Raw genomic sequence first — 23,358 nt, 5'->3', positions numbered from 1 at the left:
ATATCATATCAAAGAAATGTGTTTTTTTCTTCAACTGTTAAAATCCATCCTGCTTAAAACAAGACAGATTCTTAGCTCACTGAGGCATCAGATTATAGCTGTATATTCAAATACAGGTCCTTCTCAAAAAATTAGCATATAGTGTTAAATTTCATTATTTACCATAATGCAATGATTACAATTAAACTTTCATATACTATAGATTCATTATCCACCAACTGAAATTTGTCAGGTCTTTTATTGTTTTAATACTGATGATTTTGGCATACAACTCCTGATAACCCAAAAAACCTGTCTCAATAAATTAGCATATTTCACCCGACCAATCAAATAAAAGTGTTTTTTAATACCAAACAAAAAAACCATCAAATAATAATGTTCAGTTATGCACTCAATACTTGGTCGGGAATCCTTTGGCAGAAATGACTGTTTCAATGCGGCGTGGCATGGAGGCAATCAGCCTGTGACACTGCTGAGATGTTATGGAGGCCCAGGATGCTTCAATAGCGGCCTTAAGCTCATCCAGAGTGTTGGGTCTTGCGTCTCTCAACTTTCTCTTCACAATATCCCACAGATTCTCTATGGGGTTCAGGTCAGGAGAGTTGGCAGGCCAATTGAGCACAGTAATACCATGGTCAGTAAACCATTTACCAGTGGTTTTGGCACTGTGAGCAGGTGCCAGGTCGTGCTGAAAAATGAAATCTTCATCTCCATAAAGCATTTCAGCCGATGGAAGCATGAAGTGCTCCAAAATCTCCTGATAGCTAGCTGCATTGACCCTGCCCTTGATGAAACACAGTGGACCAACACCAGCAGCTGACATGGCACCCCACAACATCACTGACTGTGGGTACTTGACACTGGACTTCAGGCATTTTGGCATTTCCTTCTCCCCAGTCTTCCTCCAGACTCTGGCACCTTGATTTCCGAATGACATGCAAAATTTGCTTTCATCAGAAAAAAGTACTTGGGACCACTTAGCAACAGTCCAGTGCTGCTTCTCTGTAGCCCAGGTCAGGCACTTCTGCTGCTGTTTATGGTTCAAAAGTGGCTTTACCTGGGGAATGCGGCACCTGTAGCCCATTTCCTGCACACGCCTGTGCACGGGGTGGCTCTGGATGTTTCCACACCAGACTCAGTCCACTGCTTCCTCAGGTTCCGGTCACCTCTTCTCGTTGTACAGCGTTTTCTGCCACATTGTTTCCTTCCAACAGACTTACCATTGAGGTGCCTTGATACAGCACTCTGGGAACAGCCTATTTGTTGAGAAATTTCTTTCTGGGTCTTACCCTCTTGCTTGAGGGTGTCAATGATGGCCTTCTTGACATCTGTCAGGTCGCTAGTCTTACCCATGATGGGGGTTTTGAGTAATGAACCAGGCAGGGAGTTTTTAAAAGCCTCAGGTATCTTTTGCATGTGTTTAGAGTTAATTAGTTGATTCAGAAGATTAGGGTAATAGGTCATTTAGAGAACCTTTTCTTGATATGCTAATTTATTGAGACAGGTTTTTTGGGTTATCAGGAGTTGTATGCCAAAATCATCAGTATTAAAACAATAAAAGACCTGACAAATTTCAGTTGGTGGATAATGAATCTATAGTATATGAAAGTTTAATTGTAATCATTACATTATGGTAAATAATGAAATTTAACACTATATGCTAATTTTTTGAGAAGGACCTGTACATGGAGAGGTTAATGTAGAGGGAGGATCAGAGTGAGAGAAAGAAGCAGAGAGAAACACACAGACCATGATTTAGCTAGTAAAAAGGTCTAGTAACCAAGGTTAAAGCTAAACATATAGAACATTCTTATCATTCATCTTTTTGCGTAAACTATATAAATTGTTTAAAGAGGGCAGAAAATATAAAAAAATTCTGGTCTGTAATGAATCTCCAAACTTCTTACCTTTATTTTTGTTTTAAGCTTCCATTGCAGCCATCCTTGTGATTTATTTTTTACTTCCTGATCCTGAACTTACCACTAGCTCTCCCTCTGTTCCTAAAGACAAGTGTTTCCCAAACTCCAGTCCTCATGGCCCCGAACATACCATGTTTTCAGGATTTCCTTAGTATTGCACATGGAATTGTGATGGAATTATTATTAAAGCAACAGAAACTGTCAAACTATGCAAAACTAAGGAAATTCTAAAAACATGATGTTTTGGGGCCGTGAGGCCGGGGTTTGACGCTCTACTTCTCTGCTCACATTCCTGGTCCCTCTAAAGCCACAAAGGTTCGTAGACCTCACTCCCTCACGACACAACTGTTCGGAGCTCACTGCATTGCTTCTGGCTGCGCCATTCAAATCACAGATAGGAAATCTCTGTGCTTTGAAAATGCTGTAGCAGAAAGTAAAGAAAAATCTCAGGAACACATCAGAATCTTAACAGCAATAAAATTATGAAGTTGATTATTTGGGAAGGAGTTCAGATTTCAGTTTAAATATCCAAAAATCTTGGCGTAGCCCCTGACTGAACCATGCCGTGTAACGAGACAAACAGGTTCACTTTAGACTTCATCGTCTTTCCCGGCCGTGATTCATCTTTTTAGGCATGTAAAAAATTGCAGTTGACCACAGATTTGTACATTTTTAGGCTATGTGCACACGTCAGAATTTCTTGCAGAAAATTCCTGAGAAAAACCTGAAATTTTTTCCAAGAAATCTGCATGCGTTTTTGCTGCGGTTTTGACAAGTTTTTGCCGCGGTTTTGATGCGTTTTTGCCACGTTTTTGGTGCGTTTTTTTCCAGACATTTCCCAATGCATTTTATAGTGGGAAATCCGCAAAAAAAATGCAAAATTAATGAACACGCTGCGTTTTTTACCGCGATGCGTTTTTTTTTCGCGGAAAAAAAACGCATCATGTGCACAAAAGTTGCAGAATTCATTCTAAATGATGGGATGCATATTGTATGCTTTTTTTTGCGGTTTTATAACATTTTTATCGGGAAAAAACGCGAAAAAAAACGCGAAAAACAGCAATGTGTGCACACAGCCTTAAAGATGGATGCAGCAAGGACACAGGCCATTTGGAGTCCAAAGTGTCTCCATCTGCCTCATTTTAGTGAATAGTTCTACCTAAATCACCTATTTGTAGATTTAGACAAATCAGTTCAGAGCACAGAATAAGTGTGAATCAGGCCTTCTGTGACTATTGAGTAGTAATGTAGTTTACAGGCAGTTTATGATGGACTAATCTTAATAAATAAAATCTGTTAAACCTCATGATAGTAAACAGGCTGAGCATTAAAAATGGCAAAACCTAAAGGATTTGGTAATATTTATGATATGGAGGAGAGGACACCGTGGTTAAGAACATGAGTGAAGCTCTTTAGTAGGGTCACGCTTTTCCATGAAGCATACTGGCTATATTGATAAGCCAGAGAGTGCCTCTGGTTCCTGTATTTCAGAAATACAGTGATTTAACATGCTTCATGACACTTGCCTATACTTTTCCTGGTACTTTCTTTGGTTGTTTTTTTATTTTTATGTACAAATATGTTCTGTACTTACTCCATATTGTACTATAGTACTGACATGCAGAGGCAGTGTATATGTATTTTGTAAAACTAACTCCTCTCAGGAATGTAGGTTTGTAATTTTCAAAATAGGTTAATATTCTATTTTTCTTTTATTCAGCTATGATAGAAAGTTCCTAATATTTGACACCTATCAAACTCCAGAGAAGACATGTCTCAGGGTTGTGCATGTTAATCCTCATGCCCACGATGCTGGAATCACCCATCTTCTTCTTGTCCGTGAACGTGAGAGCACAAGGTAAAAACACTGTACCATCCAGTATAACTTTAATACAATTTTTAACTTATAAAGTGCAATGTCTATAGGCTTGTTGTCATGATCCAGACCCGGTTTTGAGACCTGTTTTCCCCTTTCCCCATCTGGTCATGTCAGGGGTTAACTTTGCTCTGCCTCATTCTGGGTTCAGGTTTGCTGTTTAGCTCCGCTGCGTCCTGCAGGCGGTGTCAGTTATATTTTCTGCCTACGGCATGAGTATATGACTCTGGTGTTACCCTGATTTGTCCTGCTGACTTTGTTCATGTCTGTTCCTTCCTCTCACCCTGTCCTGACTTAGTGCTTCCTTTTGTATTTGGATTTCCCGGTGTTTGACTCGGCTTTGGTTCTGACCTGATTTCATCTCTTGCTTCTGGTATTGCAGCTTCTGATTGGTGCTGAAGCTCTGGCGCCCCACTGACTCTGTATTTGGTGTTTTCCCTTTATACTGTGCTACTCTCTAGGTTTTGACCCGGATTGTTTGACTATTCTACTGCCACCTTGTGGTAGCCTCGCTGCAGCACTGCAGGTCTGCTTTGGCAGACTTGCTGTCCTCCCTCCACTCTATTGCCATCTAATGGAGCTTGCATCTAAATAAGATTACGGTGAGAAATACCTACCCTCTCCCGCTTATCCCTGACCTGTTCAACCAATTGTATTTCCTTGCTTTCCAAGTTGGACCTCAGGGGAGCGTATAATCTTATCCATATTTGGGAGGGGGATGAGTGGAAAACAGCATTTCTCACCTCTGAGGGTTTGTTTGAAAACTTGGTCATGCACTTTGGTCTCAATAATGCCCCAGTGGTGTTTCAGAATTTCATTATTAATGTTTTTTCTTACTTCTTTGGGCACTTTATGGTGATATATTTAGATGACATCCTGGTATTTTCATCTGACAGAGAATCTCACATGGGTCATCTAAGTGTAGTTCTTCATTGGTTATGGAAGAACTCTCTGTTTGCTAAACCTGAGAAGTGTGTATTTTTTGTCCAAGAAGTGTCCTTTCTGGGGGTCATTCTGTCTGCCAAGGGGTTTCGTATGGACCCTGGAAAGCTACAGGACATTATTGATTGGGTACAACCCAGAGACCATAAAGGTCTTCAGCGTTTTTGGGGGTTTGCCAATTACTATCATAAATTTATTAAAGGGTTTTCTCAGGTGGTCAAGCCTTTCACTGATCTCACTCGTGATCTTAAAAACTGGTCGGTCCCGGCATTTGAAGCCTTTTCTACATTGAAAAAATGTTTTACGTCTGATCCTGTATTGGTCCAACCCGATCTGTCTGAACCATTCATTGTTGAGGTGGATTCATCGGAGGTGAAAGTGGGGCGGTGTTGTCTCAGGGACCATCACGTTGACTAACTTGAGACCTTGTGCCTTTTTCTCCAAGAAGTTTTCTCCTGCTGAGAGAAATTACGATGTCGGGAATCGTGAGCTATTAGCCATAAAACTGGCTTTTGAAGAATGGAGGCACTTTTTGGAGGGGGCTGTTCATCGGATTACGGTGTTTATGGACCACAAGAACCTGTCCTATATAGAGTCTGCTAAGCGCTTAACTCCTAGACAGGCGAGGTGGTCGCTTTTTTACACGTTTTCATTCTTCCATCACCTTTCGGCATGGTTCCAAGAATGTCAAGGCAGATGCCTTGTCTCGCAGTTTGGATCCGATATCCCCTCCCAAACCTCCTTCCTCCATTATTCAGCATGGAGTGGTCATTGCTGGGGTGTCCACTGAGTTGGAGCGGAAAATTTGCGAGGCTCAGTCTCTTGCTCCTCCGTCTTTGCCTGATATCAAGCTCTTCGTCCATGTTCAGAATCGGTTGAGGAATCTCCGGGAGTTCCATGACTCTGCTCTCAGTGGGCATCCTTGTGTCTCGTCCACTCGGAGAGCTATTGCGAGACTGTTCTGGTGGTCCTCCATGTCTTTTGACATCGCTATGTTTGTGTCTGCTTGTGATACATGTGCCCATGCTAAAGCTTCCCATAACCGGCTGGCTGGGGAATTGGTGCCATTGCCAATTCCAGATAGACTCTGAACTCATTTGTCCATGGATTTTATCACTGATCTCCCTCCTTCCAATGGCAAGACTGTGGTTTGGGTGGTGGTTGACAGATTTAGTAAATATTTTGTACATTTGGCAGGACTACCTAATGCAGAAACTTTATCCAAGTTATTTATTGAACATGTTGTGCGGTTACATGGTGTGCCTCTGAATTTGGTGTCTGATAGAGGAGTGCAATTTGTGTCCAAGTTCTGGAGGGCATTTTATAAGAGAGTGGGTATTGCTTTGACTTTCTCATCAACCTATCATCCCGAAACTAATGGTAAGACAGAGAGGACCAATTAGTCTCTTGAATAAATTTTGCGGTATCTTGACACGTCTCGGAAGGATGATTGGTGCTCCTTACTGCCCGTAGCTGAGTTTGCATTTAATAATTGGGTTAATCAGTCCACTGGCACATCTCCATTCTTCTGTAACTACAGTTTTCACCCCCATTTTGGTGAATTTTCCTGGCTGTATTTGGGGTGTCCAGGGGCTGATTCGGCGGTTCAACGGTTGGAGGAGGTGTGGAGGGAGGTTCAGAAAAACATTCGGGTGGCTCTGGGCAAGCAAAAACATTTTGCTGATAAGCGATGATCTGTGGGACTTAAGTTGCTGGTAGAAGAGGTAGAAATGAGGACCACTCCTCCTGCTGAGCCACAATGAAACACCTTAAAATTTGTTCCAAAGATTGATTTGTCCTCTCTGTCTGACCATTGGTTTCAGGCTAGTGGGCAAAGGAAAATAACAAGTCAGTCCCCAGTTTTCTACAAAAAAACTCTCCACTATTTGGATAAAAGATGCACTCATGTATCAGACACATTGTTAAGGGGAATTCAATGCAGTCTCACAACATGACTAATAAGCAACCTGGCAAGTGTCTCTGCATTAGGTAATTCCAATAAAGGAGCTAAATGTGGCTGTTTGCTGAAACGGTCAACCATCACCCAAATAAGTTTTCCGCCCAGACAGAGGCAAACCTATGAGGAAATCCAAGGAGAGATGAGTCCACAGTCTTTCTGGTCTTTGCGGAATTGGCACTGGAGCCAATTCTCTGGCCGGCTGGTTATGGTAAAGTTTAGCACATTTAGCCCAGGAACGATTGTTCTCAGCATATCAGTCTTTCAAGGACACTTGTGAGAAATATACCTCCGTTTTGGTGAGACTAAACACACCAGAGTCTCTAAAGGAACTTCAGAGCTTTCAGCAACTCAATTCTGAACGAGACTGCACTGTGTGCAACATAGTGAATAAAACAGAAGCAAAAATCTCACAGATGTCAGAAGTGTCATCTCACAAATCCAGGTCCGCTAAGTACTCAAAGCACTCATCCAGATCAAGTGCATCAAAATTCTCTACCCTAAGTGAACAGCTGATAAGAGCACATGTCGAAGCGGAAACTATGAAAGTATATGTTAGGAGTCGAGTTTCCTCTGCTGCACAGGGGGAATCTCGATCCGTGTCTGCTGTGGTCTCCCATTCTGCATCGGCCACAGTGGAGCCTGCTCAGCGGAGATGTCGGTCCCAGCGTCTCACTAAGACTGATACTGTGCAAAAGGTTACTGCTGCCTCTCCAGGCTCTGCTATTGTACCCTGCACTGATCTGCGGCGAGCAGGCTTTTCTGGGACTAAGTCCTGCTTTGCACACACTGAGCATGCCCAGGGTAAGATCTCTCAGTGGAGATCAAGGGTCACATGCTCAGGTACTGCAGCCAAATCTACTGGTCCTTCTAGGAAGGTCCTGTAGGTGCGCAGGCTCTGTAGCAGCCTCTCATTGGTCCTTCTAGGAAGGTCCTGTACGTGCTGCAGCTATTTAAGGCTCGCATGGCCGCATGGCCATGCGCTAGTATCATCCTAAATTATGTGCTTTGCGCCAGTGTGGTCATGTGTTTGTATGTGTTCAGGGACCCGGCTGAAATAAGCCCCTAGAATGCTGGCACCTCCGGCGAGGAGTTTTGTGTGCATGCATGACCACTGACTGCTCTCATTTGGGTAGTTAGCCTGTGCCTCTGTGAAAGTCTAACAGGGCACAGAGCTTTGCTTTCTCGGCCGCTCTGTGAAGCTAACAGAGCTGGTTCATACCGCCATATAGTGCCGCCAATTACTTAGCAGCAGGTTCTTTCCTGCACGGTGGATCCCGGGTTGCGAACGCACCAATCCCATCTAATAAATATGTTCGGTGCTTTCCGCCAAACCCTAACAGTATACTAGCGCCAGGATCTGGCTAAGTAATGGCGGATGAACAGCGATTGCAGGGGTACATCCAGCTGCTGGAGGGCCAGTTGGCGTCTCTTGAGCGTGCAACCTCGGCGGTGGATGTTACCGCAATATCTGTTCAGGCTGCTAGCGTGGCTGCAGCAGCTTTACCCACTGCCACCTCTGTTCCAACCTTATCTCACCTCCCATTGCCTGAGAGATACTCTGGGGACAGTAAGTCCTGTAGGGCAGAGGTCCCCAACCGCCGGTCCGCGGACCAGGACCGGGCCGTTGGGGTTTTTCAGCCGGTCCGCGGTGCCCCTGACAGCTAGCTTCATTTCTCTAATCAGCGGTGCCGGTGACCGCTGACAGAGGAAGAGGCTGCGGCACCGAAGACCAGCTGTCCGGGGGAAGGAGCGGGACGCCGGGAGCAGGTAAGTATTACATATTCACCTGTCCTCGTTCCACACGCCGGGCGTCGCGCCATCTTCCCGGCGTCTCTCCGCACTGACTGTGCAGGTCAGAGGGCGCGATGACGCATATAGTGTGCGCGCCGCCCTCTGCCTGATCAGTCAGTGCAGAGAGACGCCGGGACGGGACGCTGAGGAGCTGCAAGCAAGACAGGTGAGTATGTGGTTTTTTTTTTATTGCAGCAGCAGCAGCAATGGCACAGCTTTATGTGGAGTATCTATGGGGCAACGGTGCAGAGCACTATATATAAGGCACAGCTTTATGTGGAGCATCTATGGGGCAACGGTGCAGAGCACTATATATAAGGCACAGCTTTATGTGGAGCATCTATGGGGCAACGGTGCAGAGCACTATATATAAGGCACAGCTTTATGTGGAGCATCTATGGGGCAACGGTGCAGAGCATTATATATAAGGCACAGCTTTATGTGGAGCATCTATGGGGCAACGGTGCAGAGCACTATATATAAGGCACAGCTTTATGTGGAGCATCTATGGGGCAACGGTGCAGAGCACTATATATAAGGCACAGCTTTATGTGGAGCATCTATGGGGCAACGGTGCAGAGCATTATATATAAGGCACAGCTTTATGTGGAGCATCTATGGGGCAACGGTGCAGACCACAATATATAAGGCACAGCTTTATGTGGAGCATCTATGGGGCAACGGTGCAGAGCACTATATATAAGGCACAGCTTTATAGGTTTGAATCACATTGAATCAGTTTGAATCACATTCTCATTATAAATGTCATAATTATATGATAAGTATGCACTAAGCTCCATCCCTCCATAACCCCACCCCCATATGACCAAAGCCCCGCCTCTGCCCCACCCCCACCGGGCCATGGAAAACTGGTCTTGCTTAAAGCCGGTCCCTGGTGCAAAAAAGGTTGGGGACCTCTGCTGTAGGGGTTTCGTGAGCCAGAGTGGTATACACCTCGAGCTCCTGGCTGCACGTTTTCCCACAGAGCAAGCAAAGGTGGGATTCATAATCTCTCTCTTGTCGGACAGGGCGTTGGAGTGGGCTACGCCGCTGTGGGAGCGCAATGATCATGTGGTGCGGAGTGTTCCTCGGTTTCTGGACACTCTGAAACAGGTCTTTGTAGGACCTCAAGTCGCCCATGATACAGCACTCCAACTGCTGGCTTTGACTCATGGTTCAACCATGGTCAGCCATTTTGCATTTCTCTTCCGGACATTAGCGACTGACTTGGAATGGCCAGATAAAACCCTCATTCCTGTATTTTGGAGGGGGCTGGCTGTGTAGGACGCTTTGGCTACTAGGGAGATTCCCGCCACACTGGAGGAGCTCATTGCTGTATCAACTCGCATAGACCTTCGTTTTCACCAGCGAAGGTTGGAGCGAGCCCAGTGTAGGCAGAGGTTTCGGCTGGCTCCCACCTTCGCCAGACCTCTGGAATCTCCAGTCCAGGCGTCCAAGTCACATGAGGCCATAGAGGTGACACGAGCGGGATCCAAATCCCAGTCCGCTCGTGCACATAAGGTCTGTCATGTTTGCCGGCAGTCAGGACATCTTGCCTCCAAGTGTCTTCAGTGGTCGGGGAAACGTCAGCGTCTAGTGGCAGTTGGAGGAGATACACTAGACACGGCGACGTTTGCCTCAAAGTTGTCCTTCAAGGGGACAATTACCTTAGGCCCATCCACTCTTATGGTAGAGCTATGCGTGGACTCTGGGGCGGAGGGTAATTTTATGTCATCCGCTTTCGCCCAGCGTCACGCAATACCCCTGGTTGTGCTCGCCAAACCAGTAACCGTTCGAGTGGAAAATGGGTCGACACTACCCTCACAGATTACCCACCAAACCATTTCTATCACGCTTTCTGTGTCTCCATCACATCAGGAGATTATCTCCCTATTAGTCACTCCTGAGGGAATTGATGAGGTCCTGTTGGGGATACCATGGCTGCGCTATCATTCTCCTCATATAGAGTGGTCCTCAGGGAGAATTTTGGGATGGAGTAAATCCTGCGAGGGTAGATGTCAGAGGGAGTGCGTTCAGGTTGCTACAACACAGGTACCCGCAGATCTTTCCTCTCTCCCCAAGCACTATTGGCCCTATGCAGACGTGTTCTCCAAAAGGGCTGCGGAGACCCTTCCGCCTCACCGCCCCTATGACTGTCCTATTGACCTCTTGCCTGGTGCTGAGCCTCCCCGGGGTCAAGTCTATCCGTTATCTCTCCCAGAGACGGAGGCAATGTCTCAGTACATCCAAGAGAATCTGGCAAGAGGATTCATTAGGAAGTCAGTGTCACCTGCAGGGGTTGGGTTCTTCTTCGTACAGAAGAAGACTGGAGACTTACGTCCATGCATAGACTACAGGGGTCTTAACTCCATCACCGTTAAGAACAAGTACCCATTACCCCGATATCTGAGCTTTTTGATAGGCTACGGGGAGCAAGGGTATTTACAAAATTAGATCTGCGGGGTGCCTATAACCTGATTTGCATCCGTGAGGGGAACGAATGGAAGACGGCTTTTAACACCAGGGATGGGCACTATGAATACCTGGTGATGCTCTTCGGGCTCTGTAATGCTCCAGCCATTTTCCAAGACTTTGTGAACAACATTTTCTGGGATATGCTCACCATCTCGGTCGTAGTCTATCTGGATGATATTCTCATCTACTCTCCAGATATTGACTCCCATCAGAGAGATGTTCGCAAAGTCTTCGACCTCTTACGGGCAAATTCCCTCTACGCCAAGTTGGAGTAGTGTGTGTTTGAACAGGAGTCCTTGCCTTTCCTTGGTTATATCATCTCTGCCCAGGGTTTGGCTATGGATCCTGCCAAGCTACAGGCTGTGATGGACTGGCAGGAACCCCATTCTCTTAAAGTGGCGCAGTGCTTTATGGGGTTCATTAATTACTATCGCCAGTTCATTCCACACTTCTCAACTTTGGTAGCTCCCTTGGTTGCCCTCACCAAGAAGGGAGCACATCCCAAGTTGTGGTCAGAGGAGGTCTCCAAGGCCTTTCTCTCAATTAAGTCACACTTCGTTAGCGCTCCCATCCTACATCGCCCCAATGTAGATAAGCCATTTATCATGGAGGTGGATGCCTCATCCGTTGGTGCTGGAGCAGTCCTTTTCCAAAAGGATGCTCAAGGTCGTAAGCATCCTTGCTTCTTCTTCTCCAAGACCTTCACACCAGCGGAGAGGAATTATTCCATCGGGGACAGGGAGATGCTAGCCATGAAGTTGGCTTTTTCAGAGTGGAGACACCTCTTGGAGGGAGCTCGCTTTCCCTTCCAAGTGTTCACTGACCACAAGAACTTGGTATATATACCAGCGGCTGAATTCTCGCCAGGCTAAATGGTCCCTGTTCTTCTCCCGGTTCCATTTTACTCTCCATTTTCTCTCCAGGGAGAAGAACATTCGTGCCGACACTCTCTCCCGCTCCTTAGAGTCATCTGAGGAGGAGGAGGAGCCTCGGCTTATTGTCCCTTCTGAGAGCCTGAGAACTGTGGCTCTGGTTTTGCTAGAGTCCGTGCCCCTGGGCAAAACTTTCGTACCAGCGAATTTGCGACCAGAGGTTCTCTCTTGGGCTCACTTGTCCAGAGTGGGTGGACATTTTGGGACCAAGAGGACATCTGAGCTTTTGGCGAGAACGTACTGGTGGCCGCATATGGCCCGTGACGTCGGGGACTATATTCGGGCGTGTGTCTCCTGCGCCCAGAATCGGTCTCCTCGGCAACGGCCTGCTGGGTTACTTTACCCCATGCCGGTGGCAGACAGGCCCTGGGAGATGGTCGGGATGGACTTCGTGGTGGGCTTACCCAAGTCTCGTAGCTGCACCATTATCTGGGTAGTCACCGATCATTTTTCTAAGATGGTGCATTTGGTGCCGCTTCCACGGTTACCTTCTGCACGGGCCTTGGCGGCGTTGTTCATAAAACATATTTTCCGCTTACATGGAATGCCTGATAAAATTGTCAGCGACCAGGGTCCCCAGTTTGCGTCTCGGTTTTGGAGAGAGCTCTGCCGTTTACTCAGCATAGAGCTGAATCTCATATCATCCCGAGACGAATGGGTTGGTAGAAAGAACCAACCAGACTCTGGTGACATACTTGCGACATTTTGTCTCTGCTATGCAGGATGACTGGGCATCTTTGCTACCTTGAGCGGAATTTGCCTTGAACAACGCCGTAGCTGATTCCACTGGTCAGACTCCTTTTCTCCTTAATTACGGCCAGCATCCGCATGTCCCTGTGCCCATGCCCGTGTCATCCACCGATTCTAGGGTGGCAGACTGGGCGGTGGTGGCACGTGACATCTGGGACCGTACACAGGATGCCATCCGGGCCTCCAAGGAGAGAATGAGGGTTTCTGTTGATACACACTGGCGCCCCGCTCCGACCTTTGCTCCTGGCGACTTAGTGTGGCTCTCAGCCCGTAACATCAGGCTGCGAGTTGAGTCCACTAAGTTTGCGCCTCGCTACATTGGCCCGTTCAAGGTTCTGGAACAGGTCAACCCTGTGGTCTACCGTTTGGCTATTCCTCCACGCCTTAGTATCACCGATACTTTTCACGTTTCCCTCTTAAAGCCCGTTCATTTGTCCCGGTTTTCTGAGTCATCTGCTGGGACATCGGGATCATCCACGGATGAGTTTGAGGTGAATGCTATCGTGGGGTGCAAGGTGGTACGTGGCAAGAAATTTTATCTGGTGGACTGGAAGGGTCACGGTCCAGAGGATAGAACTTGGGAGCCTGTGGAGCACATTCGGGCTCCGCTGCTCATTGCAGCTTTTGAGCGTAGCGAGGCTCAAGGAGGGGGGGTAATGTTAGGAGTCAAGTTTCCTCTGCTGCACAGGGGGAATCTCGATCCGTGTCTGCTGCGGTCTCCCATTCTGCATCGACCACAGTGGAGCCTGCTCAGCGGAGTTGTCGGTCCCAGCGTTTCACTAAGACTGATACTGTGCAAAGGGTTACTGCTGCCTCTCCAGGCTCTGCTATTGTACCCTGCACTGATCTGCGGCGAGCAGGCTTTTCTGGGACTAAGTCCTGCTTTGCACACACTGAGCATGCCCAGGGTAAGATCTCTCAGTGGAGATCAAGGGTCACATGCTCAGGTACTGCAGCCAAATCTATTGGTCCTTCTAGGAAGGTCCTGTAGGTGCGCAGGCTCTGTAGCAGCCTCTCATTGGTAATTCTAGGAAGGTCCTGTAGGTGCTGCAGCTATTTAACCCCTTTCTGTCATTAGACATACTATTCCGTCCATGTGGGGTGGGCCTTAATTCCCAAGGACGGAATAGTACGTCATGCTCTTTAATGCGACACTGCGACTTAAGTCGCAGTGATCGCATTAAAATTCCGAAGCCATCTTACCTGGACGAATATGGTGTCGGCATCCTAGGGCCTGTCACCGCCCCCCCGGCTGCTCAATTCTGAGCAGCCAATCGCAGCCTTTCTCATTGTTTCAGCCAATCAATTTGGCAGAAACAGTGAGGTCCCAGGCTAGGATCGAGTACCGATGTACTCGATCCTAGGCCAGTGCCTGGCAACACCAGGCATCGGCCAAAACCCCCCCGGATTGGCGCGATCGACGATCACATCGATCGCGCCAATCGCAGGGCACAGTGGCAGTGTTACCGCGCTGTGCCCTGCCTGTAACTATGCGCTCCGCGGCCCCCTCTGCCCTGCCTCCTGTTCCCTGCCTCCTGTGCCATGGCTCCGGATCCTGCAGGTCTGATTGGCGCGATCGATGTGATCGTCGATCGCGCGAATCACAGGGCACAGCAGCGGTGTGACCGCGCTGTGCCCTGATGGTGACCTGCCGGTCACCTGCCGGTCACCTGCTGGTGACCTGCCGGTGACCTGCCTATGATCGGAGCTGTGAGCTCCGATCATAGGCTGGTGCCTAGCAACACGGCGTCACCAGGGCCTTCTCTGATTGGTGGGATCGATGTGATCATCGATCCCACCAATCACAGGTCACAGCAGCGGTGTGACCGCTCTGTGACCTGTCTCACCTGCCCCTGACCTGTCTAACTACTCTGAAGGAATCCTCACACTTGGTGAGGATTCCTTCAGAGCGGTCATGCTGAGAGATCCCCTCCTGTGCTGAGACTTGTGGTGCCGCAGTAGCCTGTGACACCACAAATCTTGCTAAAGAAAAAAGAAAGAAGAGAGAAGAAAGAAGAGAGACTACAACCGCAAGTGTTGATACCCCGATCCCGGCCCTCTCTTCATCCCCTCCATCCCCCCTTGCCCCATCCCCCCTTCCGCCGTATCCGTGCCCAAATTTAGCAGCCGCCGAGCGTTGATTGGTGACGCAGTTCACCTATCAACACTCGTGCTTGCTTTTTTCCCCCATCCCCGTGCGCTCCCCCAGCCGCTGCGTCTAATCCGTGCCTTTTCTTTTTTTTTTCACCATCCCCTTGCGCTCCCCCAGCCGCCGCGTCTAATCTGTGCCTTCCCTTTTCTTTTTTTTTTCCCCCATCCCCGTGCGCTCCCCCAGCCGCCGCGTCTAATCTGTTACCTTCCCTTTTCTTTTTTTTTTCACATCCCCGTTCACACACCCAGCAGCCGCCGGACTCTGATAAGTGACACGGTTCACTTATCAGAGCTCTCGTGCCTGCCGTTTTTTTCACATCCCCGTTCGCACACCCAGCAGGCGCCGAAATTTGATAAGTGACGTGGTTCACTTATCAGAGCTAGGGCCTGCTGTTTTAGACTTTTCCTTTCACAGGTATTTTTTTCTCCCCATTTGCTTTTTTTCCCTTTAGCTTTTTTTTTTCAGAATAGTTTGCACCAAACACTATTCCCCCCACACGTACACATAGTTACCAATAAAGTACACAAAAGCACCATACACACAAAAAAAAGTCCCGCTTGTCTCGTTCGTCCCAACAGCTCTATTCAGCGGAGGAGGCATATTCTTTCCTTGCCTCCGACACTGATAGCGAGGGAGAGGATCCCACTTTTCTTTATTTTTCTGATTCTTCCTCATCCTCTTCCCCCTCCTCATCTTCCTCCTTCGGCCCTGCAGAACCGCCACGCAGACGCCGCAGGACAGAAGCAGTGCCCATCATTCATGAAGATGAAGATGAGGCAGGGCCCACTCCTGAAGATCAACCAACGCGCCCCTCTTTGGACCCCGTATGGACCTCGCCCCCCGAAAATTAGGAGTCACTGATTCCTGATTTTGTGGCAGAATCAGGAATCAGGTTTGACACCACCGGCCTCACAGAAATAGACTTTTTCAAAGTCTTTTTCTCTGAGGATTTTGTTAACCTCATGGTGGAGCAAACTAATTTGTACGCTCGTCAATTTTTGGAGCAAAACACCGGTTCATCATATTTTAACTGGTCTCCTGTAGACGCAGTTGAAATGATGCAGTTTTGGGGCCTGATGCTTCATATGGGGCTCCTGAAGAAGCCAGAAATTTGGCAATATTGGAGTGTTGATATTTTATACAACACTCCAGTGTTCCGAATGGTCATGGTCCGAACGCGTTTTGAGGCCATCCATAAGTTCCTGCATTATTCCGATAATGCACAGTGTCCCGCATGAGATGACCCCAACTTTGACCGTCTGTTCAAAGTTCGGCCGGTCATCGAACACTTCAACAAAAAGTTTGGTGACGTGTACGTGCCCAAAAGGGACATCTGCGTGGATGAGTCCTTGGTTCATTTTAAGGGGCGGCTCAGATTCCGTCAATACCTGCCCTGTTGTGGATTCTGTTTGTGGGCTCCCTCTGGTGGTTACTGCTGGTACTGGGTGACTTTGGTGGGTTGCGGCCTTTGGTTTCCACCTGTCCATCAGAGGCTGGGTGTTTCCTATTTTACCTGGCCTTTCTGTCATTCCCTTGCCGGCTATCAATGTATTCAGATGTGCTCTGTTTGGTTCCTGCCTACCTGCTCCCAGATCTTTCAGGATAAGCTAAGTGCTGATTTTCAGTTGTTTGGTTTTTTGTCCAGCTTGCTTATTATGTCTCTATGCTAGCTGGTAGCTCTAGTGGACTGAGGTTCTCCCCATGTGCCATGAGTTGGCACATGGGTTCTTGTAATCTCAGGAAGGTTTTTGGATTAGGGTTTTTTGCTGACCGCTCAGACCCCTTTTGTATCGTTCTGCTTTCTAGTTTACAGCGGGCCTCAATTTGCTGAACCTATATATATCATCTCTATGTGTGTGCCTTCCTCTCATTTCACCGTCAATACATGTGGGGGGCAACTATACCTTTTGGGGTTCATTCCTCTGGAGGCAAGTGAGGTCTTATTTTCTCTGCAGTACTAGTTAGCTCTTAGGCTGGTGCGTGGCGTCTAGAACCAATGCAGCGCCCCAGAGTCCTGGTCGTTGCAGTACTGTGGCTCCGCCACTAAGGGGAGCCACGGTGCGTTCGATGGCACTGAAGGAGTTCCTCCAATCAGGTATCACAGACACCAATATGTTTCACAGCTGGGCCTCCGGGGGGAGCTAAGGGTGCTATTCATTAGGCCACTCCCCACCATAGTGGGTAAACTGGGGGTCAGGCAGGAAGTTAGGAGAGAAAGCTGACTGGATCGAACGAAGCAACACCTAGTGAGAGAGGGTGTTGTGGAGGAAGAGACAGAAGGGTCTCTGCCAGGGGTGGGATCCTGGCAGAGGCTTGGCATTGAAAGAACGTAACGGGACCGTGCCTGCTCAGAATAGCGGCGGTGCCCTAAGAAAGGATTAGAAGCGAGATAGATTGTGCTGAGTGAGAAACGAAATCAAGCAGAAGGAGAATACCAGCAGGGGTTTTGTTGAAAGAGGCAGCACCTTGCTGAGGCGCATTACCGGTGGCCGGAACGCCGAGGGAGTGGAATAATATACAGCTTTAAGCCATACTCCAAACAGCGGCAGGACAGTCAGTCTCAGGCGGGCTGTCTACCACATATCACCTATGAAGTCTTGGGGGGCAATTGCGGGAGAGGGGCGTCTCTAGGGTCCCGGAAGAACTCCAGGCCTACCTGACAAACGGGTGCCGTTCTTACTGTAACATCAGGAAGGGACGGAAGATTAGCAGAAGATCAGTTAATCGAGTTGTGAGGGAACTTAAGAAACAGACACAACAGTTGTGGGGTACTTTCCGTAAGCACAGCAGGGAAGGACTACAACACAAAGCGCTAAGAAGGAAGGCACTGATTTCCACCTGTGAGGAGAACTCTGGAGGTGCCATTGGACCGGCCGGACTTGCGCAGCCTGGTGGACCGGATTCCGGACTGAGGACCGAGAGATCTCCAGTAAAGAGGTAAAGAGACTGCAACCTGGTGTCCTCGTTATTTACCGCGACCTGCACCCCACTACTGCACCGCTACACCACCGTTAACAGCACCTATTGGCAACGGACGTCCCCCACTGACAGACAGGGCCACGCACCGGGTCTAGCCACCGTGACAACCCCAAGACTGAGATCCCAGAGGCCCGGCTCCGGGTACCCCTCGGCCCTGCGGCGGTGTGGGGGCGCTCCGCAACTTGGCGTCACGAACAGGATCTACTTAAGCCTGAAGAATCAGGTCATGTGTGCCTAGAGACTGTGATTTGTCGTGCTCGAACTGTACTTTATTGAGAGACTGTGTGCTACCACTGACCAATAGAAGTTCCCGCCAAAAGCCGCCGCCATTGCTACTTTGGAGAAGAAGGAGGGCATGTTATGGGAGGAGACTACCAGAATGGCGCGAGAAATGGATACCGCCCTCTGCGCTTCGGGCTGCAAGGAGATGACCTGCCCCAAAGCAGAAGACAACCTCCTGATTTGCAACGGCGGGAAGCAGGAGATGGAGAAGCCCGACCTCGGAGAAATGGCGGAGTCAGGTGCATGCACTGCCACCGACTATCAGGCAGCGATGATGAACAGCAAGTGCCTGAGCGAGGAAGATGCGACTCCGGCTTGCCCCTCTTCACCGGAGGCGGACTTATGTCCCCTGCAGCCGGAGGACCTGAAACTCCTGGAACAGATAGCAGAGCTGAGTCCACCAACCCTGACCTTGGAGTCCGTGGAGGAGGAACCACAGCGAGCGGAGCAGCGTTCGGGGGCCGCATCGGAAGAGCCGCGGTCCGAGCAGCAGCCGACTCCAGCGTTCTTGTCAGCGGACCGGATCGACATCGGTGGAACCACATCAGGCGTAGGTACGGAAGACGCCCCTGCTCCCCCTCACGAGTCCGCTTCCACGACCCACCTCCATCTCAGTAAAGGTCGACCCTTCTCGGCAGGGTTAATGGTGTTATCCCCTGGTGACCTGGGGAGGATGGTGCCACCGCTGTCGACTAGAGTGGGAGAGCCCGTGGATGTGAGTCTAGATGGAGTAGTTCTTCGGTGGGACAGCCCCTGGGTTGGGACAGATGGATCCCAGGAGAACGGGTCCACTCTTGCGGTGCTTACGTGGGAACAATATAGACAGTGCTTGATTCTACAGTGGAAAGGCCGGAAAGAGGCCGAGCCGATGGGTCCATCGAAAATACAACAATCCCCTCCGGCATGGGATGACAGAGACGTGATAAGGCGGGGCACTGTGTTGGCCTACCATGCAAGAAGGGGGTGGGGCCTCATACACGAGCCGGGATTGGATACTGACGTTTTTGTTGCGCACTGTAACGTGAGGGCTCCTGTCATGATTCTCAATGGCGAGAGAACATAGCCCAGCATACATGAGAACTAGCTCTTGGAAGATGGAAACTATACTGACCATGAACTAAACCTGCCGCACAACTAGAAGTGGCCGGGTAGCATGCCTACGTTTTTTTATCCCTAGATGCCCAGCGCCAGCCGGAGAACTACCTAATCCTAGCAGAGGAAAAGACAGTCCTGGCTCACCTCTAGAGAAATTTTCCCAAAAGGCAGACAGAGGCCCCCACATATATTGGCGGTGATTTTAGATGAAATGACAAACGTAGTATGAAAATAGGTTTAGCAAAATCGAGGTCCGCTTACTAGATAGCATGAAGACAGAAAGGGCACTTTCATGGTCAGCAGAAAACCCTATCAAAACACCATCCAGAAATTACTTTAAGACTCTAGCATTAACTCATAACACCAGAGTGGCAATTTCCGCTCACAAGAGCTTTCCAGACACAGTAACGAAACAGCAGCTGTGAACAGGAACAAAATGCAAAAACACACAAGGACAAAAGTCCAACTTAGCTGGGAGTTGTCTAGTAGCAGGAACATGCACAGAAAGGCTTCTGATTACATTGTTGACCGGCATGAAACTGACAGAGGAGCAAGGTTATATAGCGACTCCCACATCCTGATAGGAGCAGGTGAACAGAGGGGATGATGCACACAAGTTAAATTCCACAAGTGGCCACCGGGGGAGCCCAGAATCCAATTTCACAACAGTACCCCCCCCTCAAGGAGGGGGCACCGAACCCTCACCAGAACCACCAGGGCGATCAGGATGAGCCCTATGAAAGGCACGGACAAGATCGGAGGCATGAACATCAGAGGCAGTGACCCAAGAATTATCCTCCTGACCGTATCCCTTCCATTTGACCAGATACTGGAGTTTCCGTCTGGAAACACGAGAGTCCAAGATCTTTTCCACAACGTACTCCAACTCACCCTCAACCAACACCGGAGCAGGAGGCTCAACGGAAGGCACAGCTGGTACCTCATACCTGCGCAACAATGACCGATGAAAAACATTATGAATCGAAAAGGATGCAGGGAGGTCCAAACGGAAGGACACAGGGTTAAGAATCTCCAATATCTTGTACGGGCCGATGAACCGAGGCTTAAACTTAGGAGAAGAAACCCTCATAGGGACAAAACGAGAAGACAACCACACCAAGTCCCTAACACAAAGCCGAGGACCAACACGACGACGGCGGTTGGCAAAAAGCTGAGTCTTCTCCTGGGACAACTTCAAATTGTCCACCACCTGCCCCCAAATCTGATGCAACCTCTCCACCACAGCATCCACTCCAGGACAATCCGAAGATTCCACTTGACCGGAGGAAAATCGAGGATGAAACCCCGAATTACAGAAAAACGGGGACACCAAGGTGGCAGAGCTGGCCCGATTATTGAGGGCGAACTCCGCCAAAGGCAAAAAAGCAACCCAATCATCCTGATCCGCAGACACAAAACACCTCAAATATGTCTCCAAGGTCTGATTAGTCCGCTCGGTCTGGCCATTAGTCTGAGGATGGAAAGCAGACGAAAAAGACAAATCTATGCCCATCCTAGCACAGAATGCCCGCCAAAATCTAGACACGAATTGGGTCCCTCTGTCAGAAACGATATTCTCTGGAATACCATGCAAACGAACAACATTTTGAAAAAACAGAGGAACCAACTCGGAAGAAGAAGGCAACTTAGGCAAGGGAACCAGATGGACCATCTTAGAGAAACGGTCACACACCACCCAGATGACAGACATCTTCTGAGAAACAGGCAGATCCGAAATAAAATCCATCGAGATGTGCGTCCAAGGCCTCTTCGGGATAGGCAAGGGTAACAACAATCCACTAGCCCGAGAACAACAAGGCTTGGCCCGAGCACAAACGTCACAAGACTGCACAAAGCCTCGCACATCTCGTGACAGGGAAGGCCACCAGAAGGACCTTGCCACCAAATCCCTGGTACCAAAGATTCCAGGATGACCTGCCAACGCAGAAGAATGAACCTCAGAGATGACTCTACTGGTCCAATCATCAGGAACAAACAGTCTACCAGGTGGGCAACGATCAGGTCTATCCGCCTGAAACTCCTGCAAGGCCCGCCGCAGGTCTGGAGAAACGGCAGACAATATCACTCCATCTTTAAGGATACCTGTGGGCTCAGAATTACCAGGGGAGTCAGGCTCAAAACTCCTAGAAAGGGCATCCGCCTTAACATTCTTAGAACCCGGTAGGTAAGACACCACAAAATTAAACCGAGAGAAAAACAACGACCAGCGCGCTTGTCTAGGATTCAGGCGCCTGGCAGACTCAAGGTAAATTAAATTTTTGTGGTCAGTCAATACCACCACCTGATGTCTGGCCCCCTCAAGCCAGTGACGCCACTCCTCAAAAGCCCACTTCATGGCCAAAAGCTCCCGATTCCCAATATCATAATTCCGCTCGGCGGGCGAAAATTTACGGGAAAAAAAAGCACAAGGTCTCATCACGGAGCAGTCGGAACTTCTCTGCGACAACACCGCCCCAGCTCCGATTTCAGAAGCGTCGACCTCAACCTGAAAAGGAAGAGCAACATCAGGCTGACGCAACACTGGGGCGGAAGAAAAGCGGCGCTTGAGCTCCCGAAAGGCCTCCACAGCATCAGGGGACCAATCAGCAACATCAGCACCCTTCTTAGTCAAATCAGTCAATGGTTTTACAACATCAGAAAAACCAGCAATAAATCGACGATAAAAGTTAGCAAAGCCCAAAAATTTCTGAAGACTCTTAAGAGAAGAGGGTTGCGTCCAATCACCAATAGCCTGAACCTTGACAGGATCCATCTCGATGGAAGAGGGGGAAAAAATGTATCCCAAGAAGGAAATCTTCTGAACCCCAAAAACACACTTAGAACCCTTCACACACAAGGAATTAGACCGCAAAACCTGAAAAACCCTCCTGACCTGCTGGACATGAGAGTCCCAGTCATCCGAAAAAATCAGAATATCATCCAGATACACAATCATAAATTTATCCAAATAATCGCGGAAAATGTTATGCATAAAGGACTGGAAGACTGAAGGGGCATTTGAAAGACCAAAAGGCATCACCAAATACTCAAAATGGCCCTCGGGCGTATTAAATGCGGTTTTCCACTCATCCCCCTGCTTGATTCGCACCAAATTATACGCCCCACGGAGATCAATCTTAGAGAACCACTTGGCCCCCTTTATACGAGCAAACAAATCAGTAAGCAGTGGTAACGGATATTGATATTTAACCGTGATTTTATTCAAAAGTCGATAATCAATACACGGCCTCAAAGAGCCGTCTTTCTTAGACACAAAGAAAAAACCGGCTCCTAAGGGAGATGACGAAGGACGAATATGTCCCTTTTCCAAGGACTCCTTTATATATTCTCGCATAGCAGCGTGTTCAGGCACAGACAGATTAAATAAACGACCCTTAGGGTATTTACTACCCGGGATCAAGTCTATGGCACAATCGCACTCCCGGTGCGGAGGTAGTGAACCAACCTTGGGTTCTTCAAAAACGTCACGAAAGTCAGACAAGAATTCAGGAATCTCAGAGGGAATAGATGATGAAATGGAAACAAAAGGTACGTCCCCATGAGTTCCTTTACATCCCCAGCTTAACACAGACATAGCTCTCCAGTCGAGGACTGGGTTATGAGATTGCAGCCATGGCAATCCCAGCACCAAAACATCATGTAGATTATACAGCACCAGAAAGCGAATAACCTCCTGGTGATCCGGATTAACACGCATAGTCACTTGTGTCCAGTATTGTGGTTTATTACTAGCCAATGGGGTGGAGTCAATCCCTTTCAGAGGTATCGGAGCCTCCAATGGCTCCAAATCATACCCACAGCGTTTGGCAAAGGACCAATCCATAAGACTCAAAGCAGCGCCAGAGTCGACATAGGCGTCCGCGGTAATAGATGACAAAGAACAAATCAGGGTCACAGATAGAATAAACTTAGACTGTAAAGTGCTAATTGAAACAGACTTGTCAGGCTTCTTAGTACGCTTAAAGCATGCTGATATAACATGAGTTGAATCACCACAATAGAAGCACAACCCATTTTTTCGTCTAAAATTCTGCCGCTCGCTTCTGGACAGAATTCTATCACATTGCATATTTTCTGGCGTTTTCTCAGTAGACACCGCCAAATGGTGCACAGGTTTGCGCTCCCGCAGACGCCTATCGATCTGAATAGCCATCGTCATGGACTCATTCAGACTCGCAGGCACA

The 23,358-nt window shown here is 48.5% G+C and overlaps 1 protein-coding gene across 3 annotated transcripts in view; it reads left to right on the top strand.

Annotated features, from left to right (window-relative positions):
* LOC143776480 (uncharacterized) overlaps positions 1-23,358 on the top strand; it is a 194,601-nt gene that overhangs the window by 53,548 nt on the left and 117,695 nt on the right. For all 3 annotated transcript variants that reach the window (XM_077265909.1, XM_077265911.1, XM_077265910.1), the window contains one exon: positions 3,640-3,777. In XM_077265909.1, the coding sequence (XP_077122024.1) occupies positions 3,640-3,777 (138 nt within the window). The remainder of the gene's footprint in view (positions 1-3,639; positions 3,778-23,358) is intronic.

The sequence above is a fragment of the Ranitomeya variabilis genome, chromosome 5 (assembly GCF_051348905.1).
Source record: "Ranitomeya variabilis isolate aRanVar5 chromosome 5, aRanVar5.hap1, whole genome shotgun sequence".
Classification (NCBI taxonomy): Eukaryota; Metazoa; Chordata; class Amphibia; order Anura; family Dendrobatidae; genus Ranitomeya; species Ranitomeya variabilis.
Note: the sequence above shows the minus strand (reverse complement) of the source record. Positions and strands in the feature narration are given on the sequence as shown.